Genomic DNA, 27,842 nt, shown 5'->3' with positions numbered 1-27,842 from the left:
ACAAAATCTGGGAGGCGGATTCCCAAAAATACCTCAGTGCGCTAAACTGTAATGCTGAAGTTTATGATAAATTATCCGTTTGTCCTTTAGCTCAGTCTGTAACCACCTCACATTCCAAGCCTAAGGATGCTGAGCCTACAGATGAGCACAGCACTGGCGACATCTAGTGTTTAACTAGGCTTAGTGGAGTTATTACAAATGCCAAGAATGACAGTAGATTATCAGCATTACTGACACCGATGTAATAATTCTAACAGAGCTCCGCTGCTCTTCAGATGGAGTGGTGAGGGTTGCAAAGGTCAAGCATGGCAAGGTGAGAGCAGAAGGTAATAATGAGGAAAGCAGATGTCAAAAGGGGGCAGTATATCATTTTGCATCCTCTAAAATGTAACAAAACAATTTTTTTTTAAATGCAAAGAGGGACGCAAAATGGCCTCTGAAAGGATTTGTGGCACAAAGTGAAAACGGGACAGACACAGAGGTTACAGTAAGTAAGATAAAAGTAAGACAGGCAATATGCATTAACAACATGTGAGAAATAGGACAGCAATAGGAAAACACAGATTCACAGGAAGCTAGACAGAACAAGGACTTAAGAGTTCACCAGTTATTTAGGAAAACAAACTAATATTTACTGAACAGCAGTTGGTGAAATATGGCACAGAACAAAAGGTGTGGAGGCTGAGGGTTTCAGGACATCATTAAAGGATGTCTGAACAGTAACAGATAGCAAAGATCAGAAGGGAAACCTCCTAATTAAAAATAAAAAAATAATGCCTGTGCTATCTATTTCAGTTCAGTTACTCATGCTCTACTTCCACAAGGTCTGTAAAAATCTGAAACCATGTGGGAGTATGTTTACAACAGTCCTGGTCGTTTGGCTTCATGCTGCCAGGTCACGACTTCCACATGTCTGAAATCCATTTACAGATCTTGTTGTAGCTTCTCCTCCCTCAGCGACACATATGCAGAGGACAAAGATGCAGAAGGAGAGGTAAAAAAATATATTAAAAAGCACAAACAGTAGCTGCCACACTGATGCAACCATGCTTAGCTAGAAATACATTACTGTACCACTTGCTGTATAAATATACTGCATTTTTTTTAAACTTAGTGATCCAATGCTATAGTGAAATACACCTGAATATTATGCATACCCATTATGCTTAATTGACCAGAGGGAAAGAGAAAACAAAGGCTTCAGTTGAGAAATACTGACATAAGTAGTGGTTGGTTAAATAAATCCTAATGACAAGTAATATGACTGCTGTCGCAAGAAAATCCAATTTCTGTTTTTTTTTAATAGCTTCAATGGACAGAATTATGATGTACAAGTATTTTAAATCAGTGGGAATATTATGACCCTTAGCCTAAAACATCCAGGCTTTGGAAATCTAAGGGCTTAGAAGATAGTTGGTTTTCATCCGACAGCGGCATTATGCAATATTTTTTTTCAGAATTAACCTACTAGTGTACAAACATTGGACTAAGAATACCTCAAAACACTCCACCTCATTGTTTTATTTGTAATTACAATATAAATTGCTTCTTCCTCCCTCTTGCACTACAAAGCCTAGGTACCTGTTACTTAGCATTAAATTATAGTCAAGTTTTTTTTCTTTTTTTTGTTGTTTTTTTGTCTTACGTTGTGCAATATTTCCTCACAAAGTTATTCAATACCCAAATTTTTTGATATGTTCTACTCCTCTTAGCAGTAACTGTTAATAATTATTGAATGGAGGCTGCATACAGAGCCTGTAATCCATATTTAGAGATTACAACAATAAGCATTTTTAAAAATCAATTCAAAACGCTGCTAAAATAATTACTGTATGTTAACAGTAGGAGGCATTCCCTCTTTTTATTGCAATATCAAACCACGTCATCTACATACCCGCGCAGTAAATGCTCTGCTTTTGTTATATCAATCTGTACTCTACAGATCATGAAGTTATGACTTGAATCTTTTTTTTTTGTGGAAATCCTGAAAAATGCCACAGGCCTCACCGAATATTAAACACCACCTCTGCCAAACCCCATTTTTTCATCAAGCTGAGGACAAATAAGCAAAGACTCAAAGCGAGTGTTAGATCATTGGGCTAACTCTTTTTGCAAGGCCAGGCATATAAACATCTTAACATGTCTCATTGCCTCGCAAATTATCCTCATTTTAACAAATAACCTCTTGTTCTTAAATGGGTTTTTAGAGAGTGCTGTGTAGCCAATAAACTGATATGCACAACTGACTCTAAAAGCGACTTTTTGTTTCCCCCTTGAACATTAAATTAGTTAAAAGTGAGTGAGACTGCATCATCACCACTTGGATCTCATAGTAATGTTTGGCAAAAGTTTAACTTCCACTTTGATTTAACCTCTATGAGTAACAAACCTCCATCACAGTCCCAATGCTGCATAGGAATGGACAAATCCTATAAATCTGCATTATTATGTGTACACTCAGAGGCTGACTTCCTGTTTGAGTGTTTGGTTATTTGTCCTAGTCTGGGAGAAGGAACGAGGAGGAGACGATATACTCACAGTAGGAAATCAGGGTACAATACATATAGTGCAAACAGCAACGTGTTTGTGCAGTCTCTTGCAGGTGACAAACTCAAATGTGTTGCACCTTGAAAAGAAATGACAGACTGTGATAATGTAGTCCCCTCCTGCTCTTCCTCCTTTACAGCTCCTCATGGTGCTAAGCACTGTCTGCTCTCCCCGTCTCGTCCTGCTTTCCTCTCCTCTCCTCGTGCCAACACATTCCCTTTAAATTCCTTCTCTGCTTTCTGTGTCTGCCATGCACACCCCCGAAACTCCATGTACTGTGTGTATGTGTGTGTGTGTTTGCTCATGTGTGCCTGTATGCGAGTGTTGTTCAGTAACGACATAACTGGAGGTACTGTACAGTAAGTGCCACTAAGCGATGCTGTGTTTCCAGCGCACCACAGGAGCCCCTGTGTGTGCATACTTTGTGTGCAAGTGTGAGAAAGTGTGCACGACCACCCAAGCTGCTGACACGGTTATTATAAATATTTTTTACATTTTCTAATGCATTGACCTACGCTAACCACATACGAGCTGACATGACCCGAACGAACCCGAAATGTTCTCTAGCTAGATTTGGATTTTGATAGCGTCACAACATACTAGCCTGCATAGTATGGTGCATGAAGTAGATGGTTTCTTTTAGTGTATGCTAGGTACTATGCTAATATGGACACAGTGGGACAGGCAGCATGATGGGTAACAATGTGTAAGTGCTGTGGTCATAGTGACTTAGCACTCGGATAAAAGACAGGGATGACGAACTGACTACTGCCGGACAGACAGCTACGAGCTGGAAGACGACCCAGATTATACAAATGCTGTAGATGAAACCAGTCAAAAAGAAAACGATAGAAGAAAAGGAAGTCAGAACAAATTAAAGGAAAAGTTGACAGAAAGACAGGTCATTCTGCTGAGTGTGGCAAACTGAGGAATACTAAAAACTGAATAATCGGAAAAATAAACAAACAAATATCCTTATTATGTTAAAACCCTGTGCTGATATCTAGTCGTTAGAAAAATTTGGCAGCATAAGTCAATAAGTCTTTGTAGTGACTAATGATGGAGATGATAATGAGGAGTAAGTGCCCGATATTTTCCAGCCAACTGAGCAGCAGGCAGGACCACACACACCAGCACAACACAGAAACAGGAGCAACCGACACCTGTGATGGTCAAGAGTCCTTCTGGAGTTCCAATGACAGACAGCAAAAGAAAGTGAGAAAATAAAATAAAATACCCATACAAAATAAGGTAATGACTGGTTGGCAAATGAACAGAGGAAAAAAAAAAAGTAAAAGCAGCTTTTGTAAAAATGTTAGAGAATGTCGCATAATAACAATAATAATAATAGTAAAGTGGCTGTTGCACTTTAGTTTTGTTCTTGCAGACAGGTGCCGAGTTCCCATGGTTACCATTGAGAGCCCGTGTAAGATTTGAGCAGTTGCATACGATGATGGACTCCAGATCTGGTGGGAAGCAAGAGGAAAAGGTACACATTAGTGACTGATTTAAGAACGGAGGGGGAAAAAAAGTGAAGCAGTAGTGTTTGTTTTAGTCAAAGAGACGAGAGGGGAACACAAAAGAACAGAGAAGAGGAGGGGGAGGAGAAGGAAACAGATGGAGGAAAGGAAATTGGGATGGCGAGGAGCGTCTCAAAGAGGAAAAGCGAACAGCAGGGGGGCCAACACTCACATGATGGATGGGCTCTACCAGTGAGGTGGTACGTAGCTGTACCCAGGTGTCCCTTGGGGCCTGTAGGTTGGCACAGTAACTGGGTGTGCTCCAATTGGGGGGTGCTGGGGTGTTGTCAGCAGGGTCCCTTTGGGAAGTTAATGAGACCATTAACAATGAGCTTTAGCCATTTTTGAATCCATCTGCTTAACAGCAATGAAGTCTAGGTTTGTCAACAGAGACTTATTTACACACTATATAGCCGTTAGTTTCAGGATACTTAGTCAAAGATGCATCAGAGTGATCCCCTGTTCAAATCAGCTCCTTATTCCCACCAACATAAAGTCAAACAACTGCATGTTTATCCTACCTGCGCTCATGGCCATGGTTGTCCCGGCTACCATCCCCATAGCAGCCATGCCGTTGTTGCGAGGGGCAGGTACAGGGACAGGAGCAGGGTAGAGGGCTGTGGAGGGGATGCTGTTGGGCTGCACCACGGTGGTGTGATGGATCACATGTGGCTGAGCCGCATACACTGGTTGGGTATAGTACGCTCCCTGGAAGGACAATCAAAGGACAGTGTTAGTGGTGCTGTGTATGTGCATAAGACACCAATAAAAATTACTCTCATTATGCATGAGCATGTATATAATTCTACACAAAGATCCAATCATCAATGTTGAATGCTCTCTGCAGGAACTCTTAGTATTCACTGAAATGTGTTCATATTTGATTTAATCACAGTGCTTGTACAAAACCAATCCAACTGATCTCTGAAGAGGAAACATTCTTTTCAGTCATTCTCTCCACAGACTTCAGTGTCTGTGTGTAATATCTATAAAATACTGGATGATGTGAATGCACATAACTTGTTTTGCACAGACAAAAAAGCCCAAACAAAAACAAATTATGTCAGAAATATTTCTTAAAGGACACATCACTGTTCTCTGTGTACAAAATGACAGAGGGCGATGTTTTTCCGTGTTCTTACCTGTGCGTATAAGTTCTGCTGAGGGTAGGCACTGCGGATGGGGTACATAGCTGTTGGATATGGAGTGGGAGTGGGGGTGTAAGGAGGGGGTGCTCCATTTGACTGAGTGGGCGGCACTTTGTATGGGGTTCCTGCTGAAGTATATCCTAAACACATAAAGAAAAACGGTAGAATGGGAAAAGTTAGAAATAAAACCAATCTGTCTATTCACTGATCACTGTGTCACCATCATTTTGAGGTTACAGTCTGAAGAATGAGACACTGAACTATGTCCCATGCATAGTCTAACGTAGATGCTTCTGTTATTATATGCATTTCCTACACAATCCACCAGATGGAGGAATTGTGATGGCTTTTGCTGCAGATTCACAAAAACAAGAACATCTAAGGCTCTCTGGTCTGGAAAAGTTGTGTTTGTACATCCTCACTGTGATCCTATTAAAAAATGCTGCTAGTATCACTTGACACCGAGAACAGAATCTGTACATGTATCACTTTAAGGATGAAGAAGCAGCCAGTAGTTCTTAGAAAAACCACTCGTTTCAGATGTAGCAGCCTTTAACAGATGAGAGACCACAGGGTCTAGGACATCGAAGGCATGCGGGGTAAGGCTGCTGCATTAACGCCTGCTGTTAAGTGGGATCTTTCCTCTGAGTTGCAGTACCTCTGAACCACCACTTGGAGGAGCCTGAAGGTCAAACATGCTACTAGCTAGTGCTGCTGCGGGCTTATGAAAGGCTTCTCTCTCTCTCTCACACACACAAGGACAAGGGAACAAAGAGATGCTGGAGCTGCTGTGTGTGTCTGAAAGTGTGCGAGTGTGTGTATACTCTCGCACACATTCTTTGCTCTAACATGCATGCAGGGCATTAGAGGACAATGGTGTGTGACAATTACACAAAAGCCCTGCTGATAGAAAACAGTTTGCCTATTCAGTGGTCTTGAGAAATAATGACATTGACCAACGTTTCTAATCAGACCAAAGCTGATAGACTGGAGACTGCTTCGAGTCAAGGACACAAAATCTTAATAGAAATAAATATAACAATTGTTTTCTTCTTTTTCTTCTTTCATAAATTTTAGTATTGTTGATGTGAATACCAGCTGCAATAAAGAGGGTTATTTTGTGTGTTGGAACAAAGCTGGGTGAGCTTTGCAGAAACATACCGGATATTCTGTTAAACTTCCAAAAGATAAAACAAAATAAGGGGGGGAGGGGAGACGAGAAGAGGGGCTTCAAAAGCAGCACACATGAAATCTGGAAACCCACCCCACTTTAATAAGACACTTAAAATTCAGGAGAATTTCCTCAGAACCTGAACAATCTAGGTAGCTATTTGGCCTGTTAAATATTTCATCAACTCAGAATGAATTCTTTCTCTTTGCACATTGTGTTTATTCCTTAAAATGTTTTTTGTAAGTGTAAAATTAATCTGCACATAAAACCTAGAAAACCAACACTATAAATTACACCTCGAATGAACCACAAGATTTAATGTTTTATGGTATTGAACCAGAATGTGTGATTTTATATCTTCTGGCATCATTCTTCTGTGTCTGGAGTAGCACCAAATACAGACAATGAAATAGAGTAAGAATTATTCTACTCAACCTCGGTTTCTAGGCTGTAAAGTTCAACACCTCACTGCACTGAACTGTCTATGTCAATACAGACACACCATATCTGGAAAGCACCAAGACAACTGTTATTCCCATCTGCTATGGGGACCAGACACTGAACCCCAGCCGGGTTCGTATCTGCTGCCGTAAGACCACTGGCAGCTGTTACTGGCTCACTTCCCATTCCCTCACCATCAATGCCCTTTAGGCTGGGATCACACTCAAACCATACTGCCTTCAGGTTGCCCTAAGCAGCCTCTAAAACCCCCCGTCTTCTTAAAGCATCCGGCTATAAAACAAAAATCATTGAGCAACTTTGGTTTCGTAACAAAAATCCAGTTCAAACAGTTCCTACGATGTGGGAAAATGTAGTTGCCTGGGGTTGAATATACATAATTAGCACAAATTCAACGCATCGTCATGCAGAAATACAAAGCAGCAGTGGTACTTGAAATGAGTGTATAAAGCATTAAGCATTATCCCAGCCTTGACCATAACATTATGGACTTTTGCTCCACAACAGCACATTAATCAAGTGTGGGTTTTTTTCATCATTTACCAATAAGATGAACATATTTCAGAAAATTACATATTGATGGCACCTTTTTAGACTGCTGAGACATTTCTTCACAGTTCTATTCAAAATACTAGCCAGTCTTCTTTGGTGAATAGAAGCCTACAAAAGCACCTTTTGCATACCGTATGTACAGGGTGGGGAAGCAAAATTTACAATGAACATTTAGTTGTTTTTTCTCAGCAGGCACTACATCAATTGTTTTGAAACCAAACATATATTGATGTCATAATCATACCCAACACTATTATCCATACCTTTTCAGAAACTTTTGCCCATATGAGTAATCAGGAAAGCAAACGTCAACGAGTGTGTGATTTGCTGAATGCACTTGTCACACCAAAGGAGATTTCAAAAATAGCTGGAGTGTCCATAAAGACTGTTTATAATGTAAAGAAGAGAATGACTATGAGCAAAACTATTACGAGAAAGTCTGGAAGATACTATTAAAGAAGAATGGGAGAAGTTGTCACCCGAATATTTGAGGAACACTTACGCAAGTTTCAGGAAGCGTGTGAAGGCAGTTATTGAGAAAGGAGGACACATAGAATAAAAACATTTTCTATGATGTAAATTTTCTTGTGGCAAATAAATTCTCATGACTTTCAATAAACTAATTGGTCATACACTGTCTTTCAATCCCTGCCTCAAAATATTGTAAATTTTGCTTCCCCACCCTGTATAGGATAAGCCAAGTTTACTATAGGTTTTATCTTGAATGTGAATTTTCTGTGTGTGAGGGCTCACCTGGTGGATACCCAGGACTGCCTGTTTGATAGAGGTTGGGTGTGTAGGTAGGAGCAGTGGCAGGATACCCTCCGGGATAGCCTGCAGAATATCACAGATGAAAGAAGAAATATTTGAGAACTATAGATTACCAAACAAAAGTGCATCAGAGGACAACAGATGCACACAAACACAGGTAAGGCGCTATTTGGTTTGGAGCAGGGTGTGCACAGATGGTGCTCATTAAAAAAAATGTCTGCACCAATAACACAGTCGGCTGAATGCGTGTTACATACACCAATCTGGCAGACAAGACACACCTGCCAATATGGTGTGGGAGGAGATAAATTCGGAAACATTAGCAACGCACCCGAGACACGTGAAAGTGGATGCGCATGCACACACCACACATACTCTTGTGCGTCATCAATTACACATCAAGCAAACAAAGATGGGCTGACCTGCGCAAAAAAAAAAAAAAAAGTGTTTCCCGATGAAGGCGTTAGAACCACACAAAGAAGAAAGGAAAAGAAGGAGAGTAACAGCAAGGATGTAAGAGCGGCTCACTGTTTGCTATTAATGGCAGTCAATCTCTCAGACTATTGGCTCTGTAGCCTTGAGCCTTTGCTATATCGAGCTTCGGATGCTGTCTGCTGCTGAGCTACAGTCAGATGAACAGGTCTAATAAATATCTGCATCTACACTGCAGCATGGATTTTGATGGCCAACTCATCTCATGCTTTACTGTGTGTCTCAGCTTGGGATATACATCATGTTAATACATTTTTATTGCAGCTTGTAATTTTCCCCTTGCCAAAGCCATTTTACTCAACCAGTAATACAAGACCTAAACATTACTATCAGATCCAATTAAAAACTTTTTTGGCATTTTTAATTGAAAATGCAATGATTAATATCTATGTTGATTTATCACTTGACTAATCAGTGCAGCTGTATCTACATTTTAATTTCATTTCAACATTATAATGCAAATGAAGAAGTAAGTAAAAAGCTAGTAAGGTAATAGTGTGTCAACACAACAGCTGCAGCAATGCATGATTTGCAAAAATTTAAGCAAAACATCTGGTGACTTTTCAGCATAAATCCACATTTTTATTAAATCATTCAACTACATACCAGATGTTATTACACTTCTTTGAACTAAACCCAACTACTGTGATGAGTTAGGTGTTTAAGTTAAAGAAAGAGGCAATTCCAGTTTAATTAACTTCCTAATTGGCAAAACAGAATGAATATAATTGATTTTTAAGTGTATAATCATCCTAAAATGTTTCAGAGGAAGTCAAGTAGTGTCTATTTACCATTTCAGTTACCAACCAACAATCTTTCTTTCACAAGCAGCTCATGAGTTGACCTGAGTTACATCAAACTGCTCTGAACTTAACAGACTCGGCACATGAGCTCAGGGAGATAGTGCACCCGGTGGAATGATGCCTGCCAGCTTATCTTCTTAGAAATAAAACACTGGAAAAAGCAGTGTGTCGTTGTATGCAATACCATTATATTCATATTTGTGATTCAGTGGTTGAACTGTTGTTGGCCTCTGATACCATGAAAGAATAAAAATCTGAGGAGAGACTGCAACTATCAGTCATAACGCAGCTTATCCATTTTTAAAACGTTTTCAGGTTCAACCTGAGGTCAGCTTAGAGATCAACAGTTGTATTTTAAAACTACTGAGGCAAAAAAAAAAAAAAAAAGACTAAAGCTGCTTGTGGTCAGTGATTTATGTCTCTTATACGTTCTTATAAAACATAACAGCCAGTTTTGTGCATACAAAATACATTCTTCACCAAAGTGATTTTAAAATCAATGAAAAAATTTAGGATGGCCTTTGTATGAACTACCATTGCTTCAAAAATGCCTGAAGTCATAACAGCAACCCCCTTAAAGTGCAAGTTTTCTAGTTTGCTTGCTAAAAAAAACTTCAGCTAATTAAAGCTACATTCTCATTACTGCTACTTAGGTTAAAAAATGCCATAAGGTAAACAACACTTCTTTATGGTCCAACAAGTTTTGCAGCAGATTAAAGTCTAGTATCATTATAGAGCTGCACTAGAGAGTACATGCATGTAGCCGGTTTCTCTGTCTCATTTAGAAAGTGAACTAAACTTTGCCAATATTCCTCTGGTTTCTGCACCCATTAGGCTGACCCTGGTCGACCCTCAGTAGAGGCTTCTTGGTGCATCTCATCAACCCGTCTTTCATTTATTACGATGAATGCCTGTGGCTGCTTGTACAAACTAGAAAGAGCTCTTAAAGCACCAACATCTCCACCTCGAGATTCTGGCTTAGAACGGTGCTTTAAACTTTTTGAACTCTTCTGAATTTGTCTTTTTCCTGCATAAATATGACTAATATTTTCACCCAATACAGGGCTCAAACTAACAAGACAAAAACACTACATGCATTCATTTATTTATGGTGGTAAATTACTAAAAAAACATACTATTCACATCTGGCAAAAGCCTAGGAGCCGCTTTATCAGTTCATTTGGAGGTTGCATCGGAGATATACTGTAGCAATGAGGTGTGACTTATTTAGAATCTGGGTCTGCATTTGTCTGATCTGTAGATTTAGGTCAAATTTACACTGAAATAGATATGATTCTAAAAGGGTTCGCCAGCTTTAAAACGTCACATTTTTGTTCTTGGACAAAAGCTTTGTGTGAGAAACCCTTCGCCACAGAGAACTGGCCCTGTTCCCACCTACCTCAGAGAGAGACTGATGTCCTCACCACAGGTAGGAAACCCTGACTGTGACTTCACTTATCCCTTTATGACTACCGCAGCACTTCTACTGCCATCCTCTACTCGAATCTAATGCTGTACTGTATCTGTTTCTAACCACTAGTGCTAAAATTATGCAAAAGTTTCTATTTTCAAACAGTAGTTAAAGATGTTTCTGATCATTTTTGTATATCCAAGAAGCTAAACTAGCCCTTCACACTTTAAATACTGTTGAGGTTCACTCAAACAGCCGTTAATGGCACTCCCCTTCCTCAATAGATGACAAAAGAACAGGGATATAATAAAAGCTATCCTCAAAAATTTGGATGCTGTGAGGCTCTGAATGGATGAGAGTGTGTGCTTGTTGTGGTCATCAGAAACAGGAAAAAAAGCAGGCAGAATGGGGGCTGAATACAAGGTGAGATGTGATGAGTGGAGCAGAATACACACAATAGCTGGATGCATTAGCACCCTGTCAGTCAAAGCAATGACTATTTTCCAGTCATTAAAAAGCAAAACTTGCTACTGAGACTAATTCATTACACACATTTATAGTGTGTGATTCAATGAAATGTTCCCGTAGCACTAGAAGGCCTTTTGTAATCTGCATTCTGAGGGAATGTTTTTAAGATAATCCTTAAAAACCAGTCTATGATGTATGGATGGATAAATGGATACTTGCTGAAAATTATCATTAGGGTTTCTTGGATGTTCAGTTTAAATTTCAACCCAATCCAGTGCCAATATGTCGTCAGTGAGACTTGAAATGATGAAATTTAGCTCCAGGGGCCAGACTTGAAAATTTCATAACTACAGTATTGGAAAGACAGTTATAGAAGTTTTGAAGTGTGGGAGAACTGGTCTAGAATGACCCGGAGGAGTCGGTCTTACCTGTAAAGGCCATGTTCTTGGGGTTTCCATATGGGGTGCCGGGCTGAACAGGGCTGTAGACTGGATTCATCGCTGAAGATAACCTGTTCTTACTGAGAGGCAGAGGTGAAGTGGAAAGGGTCGGGGATAAGACAAGACAGAGGAAACGAGAGGGGGAGAAAAGACGTAAGCTTAACCCGCGTAAACCGACAAGAATCTGCATACCCACACAGTCTTCACACACATTAATCCCAAACTCGGATTCTTGAGGTGCTGTCTGGATGTAGGCTTTTACCAGCATGCAACCGAGTCAAGCCTCATGAATCCTCACCCTCAAGTGGGCTCAGTATAAGCTTGTGTTTAAAAGATAAAGACTGTAGCGATAAAAAGGCATGAGTACTGACAGAAGCACAAGGACGCATGGATCCACTGGAAATAATGGTGTGGATGATTTAAGACTTGTGACCTTAACTTGTGCACCAGCCTATAAAAAACAAATAATAAAAACAAATAATAATAATCAGCTTGGTTTCCACTGTCGGCTTATTGTAGAGCAGTGGTATCTGGGGTTTTCCAGGTGCTGGGAATGGTTGGTGAGAGCCATTTCTTCTACATTTCCTTTATGGCATCTTCTGCCACATAATATGGTTGAAATGCCCTTTGTGTCATCTGAACTTACCTGGTTTACCAGCATATGGGAGTGACGAGTAAGAGTGTGTGTGAATGTTTGTGTGTGCATGCGTGCCCCGTACCTCTTGTGCGTGTCTGGTTGATACATGAAACTGAATTTGTCTGTGGGATGCCCGCTCGCCATTCTTGCTGTATGCAAATGAGGAAGGAGTGGAAGTGGATATGCAAATCTGAAATTAAAACAGCGAGAGGTCATGATTACAACGAACACAGGAAAAGGAGAAAAAAAAAAAAGAAAAGAAACAGCAAAGCAAGCACCAGTGCAACAGCAAATGATTAGTGATTTAGACAGCGTGTCTTAGGGAGGGTTGTGTCTTGAGTCATCAAAATGTAGAACGACAGTGCTGTAAACAAATAGTGCTCTGAAACTTTAAATGTGGCAACAAGTGCGATGCACAAAGTTGTGTTACTGTCCTGTAGAAGTGACTGACACACCTGTAGTTAGTGTTCCCTCATTCCTCTGTATGCATGGCTTATATGCTGAGTGTGTTGTATGTCCAGGTGAAGCATGAGCATGAGTGCGTTTGTGGTACACTACACTTAACATTCACTACAAGAAGCAAAGCAAACATTGACAGCCAATGGAAAAAAGCACTGTACACCTTGTGAGCAGGCAGACAGAGTGAGAGCAAAAGAAAACAACAGACAAAATATATTAAAAAAATTGGCCAGGTATTGCAAAGTGAATAAGCATGATCCATTACACACATGAACCAGAAACAGAGCATTGCACAAACACAGAGCAAAACAGCTAAATAAAAAGAAAAAAGGTGTGCGTATGTGTGTGTCAGTTTAAGTTCGATTCAATTCATGTTGTGTTTGGCTGATGTTTGGGATGGGATTCGGTATGTGATGTCAATGATCTGGCCGGTTGTTCCATTGATGCCTCAGTCATGTGTTGATGTGTGAGACGACATGAACATGTTGTGAAAGCTCCCTGTTCACAGCACACCACCCACCCATTCACTGTGTACAACAATTTTAAAGTATTATGTTCAATTCTGCTCCATACAGAAAAGCTTATTTGTGCATTGGATTGCATTCCCAGACAAATTTCCATGTTAAACAGATCAAATGAAACTGATCCATCCTGGGCTTGTGCTTCATAGCCAGTTCATGTAAATCCTTCAGATGATTAGAGCACCACTGTCATAATTCCCGGGCATGCACTGCACCGTGGTGATGCCAAACGGCACTGAGTGCCACTTCAAATTAGGCGAGTGAGCATTTAAACACACCGTCCAGGAACACTGACGTCAAACCGCCCAAAGACACTTGACAACTGAATGCACCATCGTGTAGGAGCATGTGCTTTTGTGACATTTTGGGAAGAAATCCCCCCAAAACACACACAAATATATGCCCTGTTTGTGTGTGTATGCCAAGTTTAAAAAACAACACAGATCCTCTGTTGGCTTTGGTTCATTACTTAAATTCTTATTTTATTTTAATTCTTATTATTTCATGGCCATACTGGCAAAAATTCGTGACTCCTAGAATTTAGGAAAACATTGATTTACTCCAACGCCTTGATTCCCACCATTTCGTGTCATTTCTTGCCGGGGGCTGAAAAGTTAGCAATAACTGGTTTCTGATTTCAATATAAACTGTTGGTTGGAACAGGTGGAACTGAGTAGGCTAACGTTACTTTCTTTGCAGCTTGGCCATTTAACAGACACAGTTAAACACAACACAGTGAACAAGTTTACGGCAACATAACTTAAGACCAACCATATCAAATGTAATACCTTTTAAAGACTCTTTAAGGCAGGGGTGTCAAACTCATTTTAGTTCAGGGGCCACATTCCCCCTAATATGATCTCATGTGGGCCGGACCAGTAAAATAATAACAGCGAAAAACGTAAATTATAATAATGTTTACATCTACAAAGTTTCCATAAAAATCTGAATAATATGAACAACTTGAAATGTCTTAAGAACAACAAGTGCAATTTTAACAATATTTTCCCTCAATTTATCAGTTTATCATTTACACATGTGCCTTACAAATTACAATTACAAATACACAAAACATTTAGTAACTGGCACAATATTGGTAAAATTGCATATACTGTGCTTCTCTAAAGACATTTTCAGGTTGTTCATATTTGATCAGGTTATTCACATTTTTTGTAAAAGGATAGTTTGTTAATGTAAACATTTTCATGTAATTTTACTTTTTTACACTAAGGCAACGAGAAAATTTGTAGTTGCCATTATTTATAAGTTATTATAATAATATTTTACCGGTCTTACCCACTTGAGATCATATTGATCTGTGTGTGGAAACTGAATTGAAATGATTTTGACACCACTGATTGTTAATATCTTCAGTGTAATTTTTGCATTTCACAAATTCATCCCGCGGGCCAGATTGGACCATTTGACAGGCCGGATTTGGCCCGTGGGCCGCATGTTTGACACCTGAGTTTTAAGGTATTAAATGCAGATTTGTAAATTCATGACTTTTAAGACTTCTTAAGACCCTGCAGGAACCCTGTTACATATTTTACTTCTGTTATACAGAGTAGATACTCAATTATCCAAATCATTTCCCTATCTTTCTTAACAGAAGATGGTTTTAAAACATTTCAATCCTAGGCTCATCTTTGCTCCTAAATGACATGACCTTTCCTTACCTGCTCACATCCCCCATTTCCAATGACACTGTTGTTTCATTATTTTAACTCATTAACTCTCATAGCTTCTACCATAGTTTCTCTTTTTCGTAAAATGTGTTGTAGCCTGAAATGGCTGTCAGAAATGGATGTATATAATAAAATATAAGTATAAGAGTGAGTAAATATTCTTTCTTTTAATTAATTTCAATATATTACTTTTAAACTTGGATTTTTGATTTTGTTCAGTATTATCTGGGGCTGCTGCATTTTTTTTTTCTTTAAACCATGGCATTATTTGAAAGTTACAGAACTTTGTATTAGTCAAAATGAAACTAAAAGAAAATTGTTGCATCTCAAAAGGGTTATATTGGATTCAAGGATTTTGATGCTGCATACAAGTGTCCAAAATCAATAACTCCTGTCTTATATTTCATAAAACACAGATTTTTTATTCAGACACACAATCTTACAAGAAACTTACTATCAAGTAAATGGCCAAGTTAAAGAGTTACAGCTGGATACCGATCACCTCTAATCCAGAAACTACAACAGTCTTGTAGTTATTTGTATGAAGTAAGTTGCACATGTGTAAACTAGTAAGAGAACGATGCCCATTAACACATGGCCAGGTGGCTAAGCTAACCCTGAGGTCCAACGCTGCTAAAACAAGCCATACTCAATTATAGCAGTGCCTGAATAGAGAGGAGAAAGACGGGTGAGTTCATCTGTTTCTCACTGTGTGCGTCTGTGCACATGCAGAAGGTGATGAAAAGCAAATGGGTGAGAATAAGAGGGGGACTACAATGTGTCTAATGAAGGTGTTTGTATGTGTGGAACAGGGGGAAGGCGGAAACACATGACATCAGGAGGAGTGGCTGACCACAACTCCCCTTGGTTTCCAGGGGAGGTGATGATGAGGGGCTTCGGGCGTCTATTCCTACAAGAAAGCCCTTTTCTAAACTTATTTTTGCCAGAGTGGTTTCCATGATCATAAGAGACTGTTCTCCAGAGGACATTCACCATGAAGAAACAGAGGAAAAAGGCCTTACACTTATTTTAAGGACACACTGAATAGAGCAGAGATGAGTTTCTGCAACTCCTCCATGGGTTGGAAGCTTTTTTGTGCTCAAGGCATTATTCATGGTGCTAAAAAAGAACTAAAACTGACTACATATTGTTGGTTTCCTGCGAATGTCAGAAATACAACCGTGGCTGCTTGGTACTTGCAACTGAAGGTTTGGGTTTTGATAATGGTTTTGTTCTGTGATTCATTTTTCCTGTAAATGAGCAAAACTAATACATTACAGATTATGGTCATGGATATTAAAATATTCTAAGAACTGTTTTTAAGTAGTAGGCTAGTGATGACACTCAAAGTACATGCTCATTGTTGCCATATGAAAATATGAGATACACATTTTGTAAAGTCTAAATTGTGAAGAGTAACAAAATTATTTTATTTACATGCACTATGCATTGACACTCACATCATTTGGCGATTGAGACAATGCACCCTAACACTAAACAGTGTCAATTTTATGACTACAAGGTTAGTTTATTTTTATCAAATTATTTGTCATCTCAAATATTAACAATGCTAACAGAGATTTTCTTTATATTATATAAACCTAATCTTAAGACAAATTCACCTCTGTAAATGTTGACAATATTTTGCAGATGCTTTTTTTTGCATTTAAGGTTTTGGAAATGAAGATTATCTGAATGTAAATTTGTTTTTAATACTATTTTTTTATTGTCTGTCACATGCACTCCACATTCACACACTCACTATCTGTTTACACCCTTTTCTCCAAAATTTCATTTACATTTTCCCTTCTGTCACTGACACAAACACACTCCACTTCTGACACAGAAGGTCCCAGCTCAGCCGAAAGCACTCTTGTGATGATGAAACTGCACATGTGATCTGAAGCATTTTCACTTATCTCCTGACAGCTACTACACCTTTCAGCAGGTTATGACCACTGACCATGTTGTAGCACATTTGGCATTCTCAACATGGAATTGAGTTTCACTTCATCTTTTCTGCTACGCAACTGACACAGAGATGATGAAAAGCATTTATCAGAAAATTGGATTTGTGCTGAAAACTGGCCCTTTTTCTGTACAAAAGATACTGTGTAGTGTCTGGTGGATGATGTCTGCAATTTTGATTTGACTAGTCTAGGGTTTTCTGGAGGGGATAATCATGAGAACACAGTGCGAGTACTAAATTATAGTATAGTGAATGTTCATTCTAGAGTTCTTTCACTTGTAAAACTGGCAGACTTTCCCAATAATTGCAGGTATTTTATGCTGCCGAGTGATGTATCAATGAAATGCAACTAAAGCTACATATAACTATTAGTATTAGTCTAAACTGTAATATTTACATGAATTGCAGAAACAACAATTTTTTTCCATAGCTGTAATGAAAAAAGGTATAAATGAAATTATCTGAGATGGGTTTTTTATTAAATATAATTTGCAAAATTTAATGTGCAAGTCATAATGTCCTACCGCCAAAAATGGCACCTGTAGATGCAGACTTAAATGTCAAATATACTCAGCAAAAAGTAGCACATTCAACATTAAGAGGCTGAAAACAATTTCCAAAACTGCTCAAACAAATAATTATCAAAATAGCTGATGACTGTAATTAATTATTACACCTCTCATTTTAGCTGTAGTTCCAACCCACCATACTGGCAGCAAATGTGCTGAAAACTCATTCTCTCTCCTGCTCTCGCACAGAGCAGGGATTCATTCACCACTGAGTGACATTATTAAGGAGACCTTTCTGGTCCCCGACTTAACCTAAGTTATTTTTCAGGACTTTGTTAAGCTTAACACACTATTAAGGGACTTCATTTTGGCTGGACTTATAAGCTATAGCCCAAGGCTTAGGCTGAAAAACACAGCTTGCTAGCCTGTGTGCTACCACAGCCTGTGCGAGCATCTCCAAATGTTTGACGGTTGGGTCTTGCATTGTGTCAGATCTTCCAAATATATGCCCATTTATTTAATTTACGCATGTTAATATAAATATGTCATAAAATGTGTTTCAAAACAATAACATTGGTTCCACTCCATAAAGGGAGATTCCTGCAGCCTTGGGGGACCAAAGGAGGTAATAATGAGGGAGGAGGAGGAGGAGGAGGGACAGACTGTGAAAGTATAAACCTCACACACACACAAACACACAAAGAACTACCGTTCCAGGAGAACATGTACAATACAACACACAACCCCCACACCGATTCTATCCTCCCACATAATACCTCACCAGGCTTCTACTCTTTAAGCAACAAATCAAGACCAGTGGGCGTTATCGCACTTCAGCACAGGAGAGAATAGAAATGAACAGCTTTTTTTTTTTTAAATCCTCCAGGAGGGAGCATTTCACTTCATTTATAGCAGAAGGAAACAGAAAAAAGCCGATAAGACAATAAAAATGTTTAGTGCAGCACAGAGCATCAGTGGTATTTTTATAGACTAATTAATATTCAAAACAGCTGCCTACATAGTATATCATACATTTAATGCGTTTAACATTTATATTTTTTCTTATCATATAAACCCTTAGTACCTTTTGTTTTTAGATTGGTCACAAGACAACTGAATAGGTGACTTAAAGATGTTACTCTGAGCTGAACAGAATGTGTTTTTCTTACCATTTTCTAATATCTCAAAGGTGAAGACCCTATCTGTATAACGGCCAGATCAAGCTGTGACACATTTCATGTTCAATAAGGTCTGTGTTGAAAACTGCACAATTTATCTCTATGTTTAATACATCTATGAATAGGTCTCAGTAAGTACTTTCACATGGCATGTTACAATTTACAGAAATAAAATTTTGGAGTAAAAATACTTAAATTACTGCTACATGACACAGGGACTCAAAATGAACATCTTTTTTTCACTTTACACAAACGTACAAAACATGCTGTGCTCATAAGAAACTGATACTAAATGAAACATACGGCTTTAGCTATGATTTTAAACTACAATTGTGATCAATACTGGATAAAAATGCTTAAATGATACATTTTTATGAATATAAATGTTGTGACACGGAGACAGATTGTCACTTTGTTCAGTAGTCAAAATAAAAGACTTTGCTGGAACTAAAACACTACAAATATGATAATAAACTTTTGTTTAACACACACATATATATATATATATATATATATATATATATATTACAACTGAAGTGACATATACAGCTAACAGCAGAGCATATTTTTACAAACAATTTGAGTGTACATAGGCTAACCTTTCTACATTCTTGTACTGCTGAATAATTAGTACAGATTCACAGACTTAAATATCACTTATACAAGCAAGAAAAATATTATTAAAGTTAATAGTGCATTTACACATTTTAATCCTTTTTAGGTTTCATTTTATATTGATTATATCTTTATATCTTTTTTTCTACAAGTGATACTGAATTTTTTTTGTAAACATTTCCATAAAACACAATTCTTAAGCTAAAAAACAAGCCTATTTAATTTTGACACTGATGTTCACTTTCACTTGATCTGGCCCATAAACAACAAATTCAGTCACATATTAACCAATAAAGCAAATTATGCAGCAGTGATATACCGCTATCTAACATCAGCAATTCAACGGCATAAACAGAACCTAAATCTTAAGTACAGCATGACATCTAACAAAACACCGGCCCAGGGGGACCTGTTCCAAAGGGACAGGCTACACTTAATGGTTTCTGTTATCACAATCAAGCCTGAGACTAAATCCATCCCCAAGTATTCGAGGCCAGTGTGACAGATATCAGTTAGAAATCACCCACCCCTACACCCACATACATCAGACCTGCCCTGCAGTGATGAGCTCCAAACTGCTCTGGGCTATTTTAGATCTAGGACAGCACTATACACTTTGGGATCGCGTCTCCCCTCTTTCTCTGTGTCGGCTTTCTCCTCAACTATTCTCCTTTCCAAAATCATCTCATCAGTCTCGCACCTCAAGGGTCTCCTATCCTGGATTATGTGACAATACTGTCCTGACCCACTGGAAATGTTTTTTAAGTGGTTATAAGTGGAGATAAACATCCTTCTCTGCCTATTTATAGAGATCCTTACTGACTATGGTCTTAGATAATGAAGGAAGCCCCACATTATGGTAAAAACATTATCAGACCAAGAGAAGCTTATAATTTCACCAACAGTTTATCACAATAAAGGTACTAGTATCTATCTTTTTAGAATAACTAAAAGGTAATAATGTACTCTGTATGTGTCCTGAAAGGGATTTTTTTATTGTACAGAAAGCAGGTTACAATTTCCATCATTTCTTGGTGTAAAAACGCAGAATTACCTACAATGGTCTTCATATAAATGGAATAGAAAAAAAAATCCACAAAAAAAAGGTTTCAGTATCAATGTTAATTAGCAGCTCTTGTTCCGACTTTCACAAAAAAAGGAAACATATAATATGATTTTTAATGAGTTCTTAGTGCAACTAGGAAACTGCAACACTGAATACGGTAGGGTAAAACTGAACTAAGAAAAAGCCATAGTAACAACCCCAACATGAATAATGATGCAATGCTCACACCAGAAAATTAAATTGGTGAAATAAGGAGAACTACCCACGTGCTGTAATTCAGGCAACATTAACATTATTTTAATTTCAGAATGAATGTGATATGCAACAGTACAGAAGGATCATGGAGAACACTGGCAGAAGATGACTCGTATTCATGAAGTGCATGTCTGCACAGGAATGTGTCCATTAGCCTCCACAATCCAATCTAATACCATTCACTCATTAGACAAACTCTTAGAAGTGAGCAAATTAAAGCTGCATTTTTTCAAAATCAATACCTAATGAGCATCTTATACAGCTTGTACATTGTGTGATTGTTTTATGAAAAACTGTGTAAAATGACAATAGTGCGTCCATATGCTGCTGTAATTACTTCCTTTATGCAATTTGGTACTCCGATTTATTAACTTCATGATACAGGTGCGCCATATAGAATTGATTACTTGCAAATGCCATGTCTTCTGCAATGACATGGGCGGCCAAATAATGAGCTGCTCCGTAAAGCCTAACCTACGCCTCATGAATTTAATTCTACATGTAACAACCTGGTTAACAACATTGATTTGGAAAACGAGCATTATTCACATCATAAAAACAGTAACGCACGACACACAGAGCAAATAATCCTGAGGAAAACCAGAGATAACAAGCTATAGTTATCCTTAAATAACCAGGCTCTAATTAGAGCTGTAGCAGCAAGTCAATTCACTAATCAAGCAACTATTCTGACACCTGGTTAATGGATTCTTTGACTTTTCAAGCAAACGTGGCACCTTTGCTTCTCGACCATGACAATTTCGCCTGATTTTCTGTATGAGAGTGAATGGATGTCTAGTTTTGGAACTGTTGTCTGGTGAAAGAGCCAGGATTTGGGTTTATAGCAGATTATAAAAGATCAATGGAGTAAAACCTTGGCTGATTAATGGATAATGAAAAAAATTAGTAATTGCAAATGCATTTCTAAAAGCCAAAAAAGATACAAAAACAGTCTGAGACTCTCCAACTAACCCTTAACCTTGGATTTGAAGAAAATGAGAGAAAACACAGGCATGCACAAACTGCACACTCGCATGCACACTTATAAGCCAGGACTTGAAAGTTAAGCCCATGATAAATAATCAATAGTTTGAAGCCACAGCAGACAGACCTTAATGCCTGCAGCAGAGGCGAGACGAGACAAATCCAGAGGAAACAGTGTAATACATAATATTTTACTGCCATTTGGACAACATTGCCGTAATTAATGAGAACTGTTTTTGTATGAGTGGTTACTCGATACTTATCTGCCTTCTGTCGGGAGTTGTGAAGTTTAATGTTTTCTGTTATTCCTGTCAATTACAGTGACACATCATGTACAAATTACATAGAGATGTGATTTTTTAATATTTTGACTGTACTTACTTGATAATGCTTATTCATCTGGTCCTTACGTGGTATTATCATTGGTTCGTTTGTGTTAGATTAGGGTTACAGTTCAAATGGTGAACAGAATTAATGGGGTTTTTTGTTCAGATGCAATGAACATATCAATATTCTTTAGTAGGAAACTGCATGAGCATTAAATGAATCTCCATTATAAACACTGATTTAATGATAACAGTAATGTGAAATGCAATTTACTTCAAAAAAACTTACAGTCCCTCTCACTTTTGATTTTGACTGACTGAATTCACTACCGTTCAGCCATTTTACAGTAGTTTGCCTGCAGAACCCAAATCTTTAAATTTGTCCTTGTCCTGAGTAATTTTTAGCACGGTTAAAGAACACTCTGATCACTCAAAAACTATTCATTTGGTTACTTTCAATGACAGATGTCTCAGTAGAAAATAAAGTGTAAGAAAAATGTGCAAGACAAGTTTTTATGATGCATTATAAATAGGACATCACCTGAATTTCTCCTGCACCAATACGTCAGAGGTTACTGATACACCAACCTTTAATAATAAAACCTTTATGGCCAATCCAATACCTGGTGTCGGTACTCACCCCTAAAGCTACCTGCTTTAGAGAAAACAGTACAAAGCCATGATAAACTAGTGCAGGCTGAATAAAACATAGGCATTTAGCAAGCTTCCAAGTCAGTTTAATGTTCCTCAATGTGTGTTTAGTGATCAACTTTAGAGAAAGATTTATACAAGCTGAGGTTTGTGTGGTGTACCACTTTTCATTTAAAGTAAATGATGCAAGTTGTGCAACCAGATGGTCATGTGTTTTTTGTACTTTAAACTTTATGAACAATGATGTTTCTGAAAATATCACCTAAACATTACATTAATGAGTCACAGATGTGAACAAAGCAAAAATAGTCTCGTAGCTTCAGCATAGTGCTAATTAGACTGTTAATTGCTTTACAATCATATCATTAATTCTCTGCTACTAATAAACTCCCTTTGGCCTTTGGGATAAAACCATACTACTGATCCGGACTGCAAGTATTAGCCTACTGGTAAAAAAATAGCCTGCAGCACATATACACATGCATCGGTATGTCCATGTGTACATATGAACGCAGTCACAGAGCCATAACACAGCGTGACTGACAGCTGAATGAAAAACAACTCTGCCTCCAGGGATCTGTTCAACCTTTTATCCAAGTCCTTTATTCCCTGTGACATCTCTCACCTGCCTCTGCACTGATGCACAAAGACAAGCCACACACAAACATGCACACACACAAACACACGTACACACACACTTCTTCAGCTGATCAAAGATCAATCACTACACCATAATGTATGCAGACAAAACCAGTCAGGATCCTTTTCAAACACATGTTAAGAGTTGCTCTTGCCATAACAATGAGATAATCTCATTCAAAACCCACACAACCCACTGAGGTACTCTAACACTACAAAGTACTTCACTACAACGGCAGAGAAAATAAGAGCTTTAGTGCTGCTACTCGAGGACGTCTTACAATGACATTGTTTTCATCCTGTGGTCCAATTCATTAACGAAAGTAATGTGATTGTAAAAAAACATCAGCACATGCCAAATGTTGAGATACCAATTGATGTAAATAATGCTGTGCTGAACAAAAGCCATTTCCTAACTTTTACTGACTATAATTAAGTTACACAGTTTATTTGGTGCTGTAACCTCCAGCCCACACATGTACTGCATCAGGACGAGATAAACATCACTACCTTTGTCATTAGAGCTCCAATTACCGGCTTTCTACACATGTTCTAGAAACCACAAAGACATAGGAGATGCTAGAGAAGTGGTTACAAGTAAAGGTCCTTGACCAGGTAAAGTGAACCAGACAGGTGTAACATGAGAGCGTTTCTAAATATCTGTGGATACAAAGGCTCTCCCTGCAAACAAGTGTTGATCACACTGTATGATACCAACAGACATACAACATGTAACACTACAATCATCCAAGAAATGAGAAGTGGTGAAGTGAGAAACATTTCAGCTTGGTTTATGGGGGATGGTTCAAGTTTGCTAAAAGTCAGCCCAAATCAAATCAATGTTTATATGCTATTTTAAAACTATGTCGTGTAGACAGTGTTTTTTTTTTTTTGTTTGTTTGTTTGTTTTTTTTTTAGCAGAAATGCAATCCTGTAAAGCAAAAACTAGAATTATTACCCCAAGGGGTAGTAATTCAGAAACTGTCAGTGGAAATGCTGATATATCATGTTGTTATTATGTTATTAGCTTGACATCTATGAGTTATACTCCTAGTCATACTTTCAAATTCCATTAGAAATAGCTATGACCCTTCCAATATGTGATCCTAAATACAACTGAAATGATCTCACAAAATACGACTAAGACATCTGAAATCAATCTCATTAGCAAATGTTTCACATGTTATTGTTAAAATATGATTCAAGCTTTGGCATTGGCTGCTTTTATTGTCTCATGTAAATGAAAATCCTTTTAATTTTTAACTGACAATCAAAAAAACCACAATAATGTGATATCTATCATGTTGGTTACAAAAAAATTGAATCAACATTTTTCTGTGATTTACTGACTAGTGATAAACAGCTACAAAAAAAGCAATGAGTAGCCAGCACAGACAATGGGAACATTTATTAGGTGCAATTCTAGTTTGAACAATAAACTACATGCATGTAGCAGTTTCCATTAGAGCCTGGCAAAAAAACAATAGTTATGGCACTTAAATTTTATATTGCAAGGCATGTCTTCAAGATGGACTTTTTTCTTTATTGTTAATTTTCTTATCATTGTCAGCTAAAACTGAATTTTGTACTTAATATTACTCAAGCATCTTTTGATGATGAAAAGCAATTTGCTTTAGGCCAAAGTGTTTTCCCTCTAGATTTCTGTTGTTTATTAAGTGTCATGTTCTTATCATAACAAAACAAATATTCAATTCACATATAACTATATTTAGTGATGTTTTCATCTTGTAAAATATGAAAAAATATAAAATATGAAACTGGACTCATTTACTTCATATTGATTTAATTAAATAAAGTGAAGAAAATCAACAAAATAAGCACCAACTTGCAAAACTAGAGAATACAGCTATGTTTTTATCTTAATGTCATTAACATACTTTTCATCTTGTTGAGTCTTTTATAAATAGTTTAAAATAACTAACCATCTAGTATCTTCAGCTTTCACTCAGGATTAAAAACCAACCCTTTATCTTAAAAGACATATTGATTTAATATTCATGGTGATGCCAATTATGATATCAGCTGATCAGACAGCAGTCCATCCATAGTTTTCATGCTGTAATTCAGTGGTATTCAATGTCCTTGTTTGACATCAGTGACCTTCAAGCTAGTCCAAAAACACAGCCATTTGTGTTTACGTCTTCTTGTCTCCATCAAGAAATGGTGGGAATAAATTTAGGGACAGTGGTCTCAACAAGGGACACAAAGGAAGAGCTTATCTGGAAGTTCCTGTGCAAGTGTTTTGTTCATGGATCTGTAATGAGAAAATCATTAAGTAGTTCCGACCACATAGGAATTAAGTGCTACAAAGACAACTGTCTGTTACAGAACCAACGACTCTTATAACATTAAGTGACTCCAGCTTTCAATAGGCTGACAGTTTTATGCCTCCATTGTACAGCCCACCATTCATACACATGAGACTGTGCTCGACACAAGCCAAAACCCACATGTTCCCAGCTTTTTCCAGCATGGCAGACAGGAGTTATCTTAGACTGAGCACAAAATTAATGAGGCTTACAGACCATAAATACATTGCCAGATACTGAAATTCTTTGTGTAAAAAAAAATGTTTCTCCACTTTTAAGTGAATTTTGCAAGTATGACAACAAAAAACAATCACACCAGTGTAGGAAATGATCCTGCCTGCAGACTGTGCAGAGATATGCCTGAGCACTACACTGGTAACTTGCTCTGTGTCATACTTACTACTGAGGGCCAAGAACAGAAGTATCTCAAAAATCCCTTTACACTGATAAGATATCTTCTTGAATTAAATGAGATTGGTAGCCAATGACTAAAGCAGGTAATCCCTCCCAAAAAAGAGATGATGGCAAAGAGGATTCATATCACTGATAAGCCTACTCATAGGAGAGAAGACGAAAAATACGCCTTTAGCGTTTTGTGTAATCTGTCTTTGGCACTGTGTGATGTTCCATTTAGTCTTTGTATCAAGAGTGAGTACAAGTGAAGGGAAATGTGAAACAGCTGCATCTCAACTACTGCTGACATGGCAGACGATTAACTGTCAAACTATCCATCAAAACAGTCAACAGAATATTAATCAAACAGAATATTAACAACCAATGCACTGTTTAAGTCACTGATCAAATGTACCAGACACATATTACTCCTGGTCACTCTAATGTTCGATACAGCCTACTGTTCTTCTTATGTGGCATAAGAGGTGTGAGGAATGATGATCTCTAAACCCCAGTGACAATGTTTACATTAAAGTGATGCGAGGAAGACTGATTGATGGTGCACTTATTTCCATATGCGGAAGACTGTACAATCCGTATCCATGATATAATTATTAACATGATAAAAAATAATTGTTTTTCACACTGCAACTTATTTCTCCAGCGGCTGTAGAGACGACAGCTCCAGCCACACAGCGTGGTTTGCATGTATTTATTTACTACCACATCACTGGTTAATGTGTATATCCATCAGAGTATGGCATGCACTGGCAGTGCTCTGCATTCCACAGATAGCGAGTAACGCCAAAACAGCCATGGTTGGACAAAAATGGTCACACTCAAACAAGCTTAAGACACCATTTTGAAAATCCACCGATTTCTAGATAACAACTCCGAGATGCCATCTTGCCAATTATCATCAGATTAGCTGCCGTTAGCATGGCGATTCAACCATTCCTAAGCACCCCATGCAGGAATCCGTATGGGTCACATAATACTAACGTTAGCTTAGCTTGTCTGCTAGCCTAAAAACATAACCGCTAACCCGCCGTAGCATCCCCGCATCCCTCGGTACACGCTGCTCAAATTGCTAATTAGCGAGCTAGCCGAGGTGAGATTAACAAATGACAATGAAAAACACTCACAATACACCAGACTGCGCCGGAAAACCACAAACTAATGTAGGAGCCTGGAAACAAACTGTTAACGTTAAACCTCACCAAGACAAGAGCAAGTAGCGCGGATCAGTTTGATTCCGCTATTCAAGCTAACCCGCTTAGCTTAGCTCGCTAGTTCCCCGCTGTAGCCTCCGCGGAGGACAATTGAAGGGATACGGAGAGAAAAAAAAAAGAGGAAAAAAATACGAACAACTAGCAAGTCGACACATGGACATTCCTGTTCTCCATAACAAACTGCGAGATGAACTTACCAAAGCTACTCTGTCGAAGGAAACAGATTCTCCTGATGTGTACGTGCTGCGGTCGGTTCTCCGTCTATCCGGCTGCCGTGGGTCGGTGTGGACTGGCTCTGCTACAGCAGCGTTTTGTTGGGCCAGTGGCGCTGGGAAGACAGCTTTCACCCGAAGAGACGGCCACTGTGTGGGGGATGGGGATGCACTGCCGGGAGGGAGAGAGGGAGGGATACAGGGATGCAAGGAGAGAGGAGGGGGCCCGACCCACAGATAGCATACAGCAGAGAGCCTTCACAATAATATGCAGATTATTTCAGATTAAGAAACAATACTAAAATATGCAGAAAGCGAGTGAAGGAATTCAGAGTTTATTGAGTGATTCTGCAGATCGTCCATTCTCAGGAGCTCTGCAAAGAAGCTGGTCATTTT

The 27,842-nt window shown here is 38.4% G+C and overlaps 1 protein-coding gene across 2 annotated transcripts; it reads right to left on the bottom strand.

Annotated features, from left to right (window-relative positions):
• On the bottom strand, positions 1-27,622 carry fam168a (family with sequence similarity 168 member A). Of its 2 annotated transcripts, XM_030151728.1 has the most exons (8): positions 27,432-27,618; positions 12,502-12,609; positions 11,771-11,862; positions 8,151-8,231; positions 5,210-5,355; positions 4,589-4,775; positions 4,240-4,366; positions 1-4,013 (listed from the first exon to the last, which is right to left on the bottom strand). In XM_030151728.1, the coding sequence occupies exons 2-7, from the start codon at positions 12,561-12,563 to the stop codon at positions 4,254-4,256; spliced, it is 681 nt and encodes a 226-aa protein (XP_030007588.1). In that variant the 5' UTR covers positions 12,564-12,609; positions 27,432-27,618; the 3' UTR covers positions 1-4,013; positions 4,240-4,253. The 2 variants fall into 2 exon arrangements, with proteins under 2 accessions (XP_030007588.1, XP_030007589.1); XM_030151729.1 differs by lacking the exon at positions 12,502-12,609 and having other exon boundaries at positions 27,432-27,622.
• Positions 27,623-27,842: the final 220 nt, after the last annotated feature.

The sequence above is a fragment of the Sphaeramia orbicularis genome, chromosome 13 (assembly GCF_902148855.1).
Source record: "Sphaeramia orbicularis chromosome 13, fSphaOr1.1, whole genome shotgun sequence".
Classification (NCBI taxonomy): Eukaryota; Metazoa; Chordata; class Actinopteri; order Kurtiformes; family Apogonidae; genus Sphaeramia; species Sphaeramia orbicularis.
Note: the sequence above shows the minus strand (reverse complement) of the source record. Positions and strands in the feature narration are given on the sequence as shown.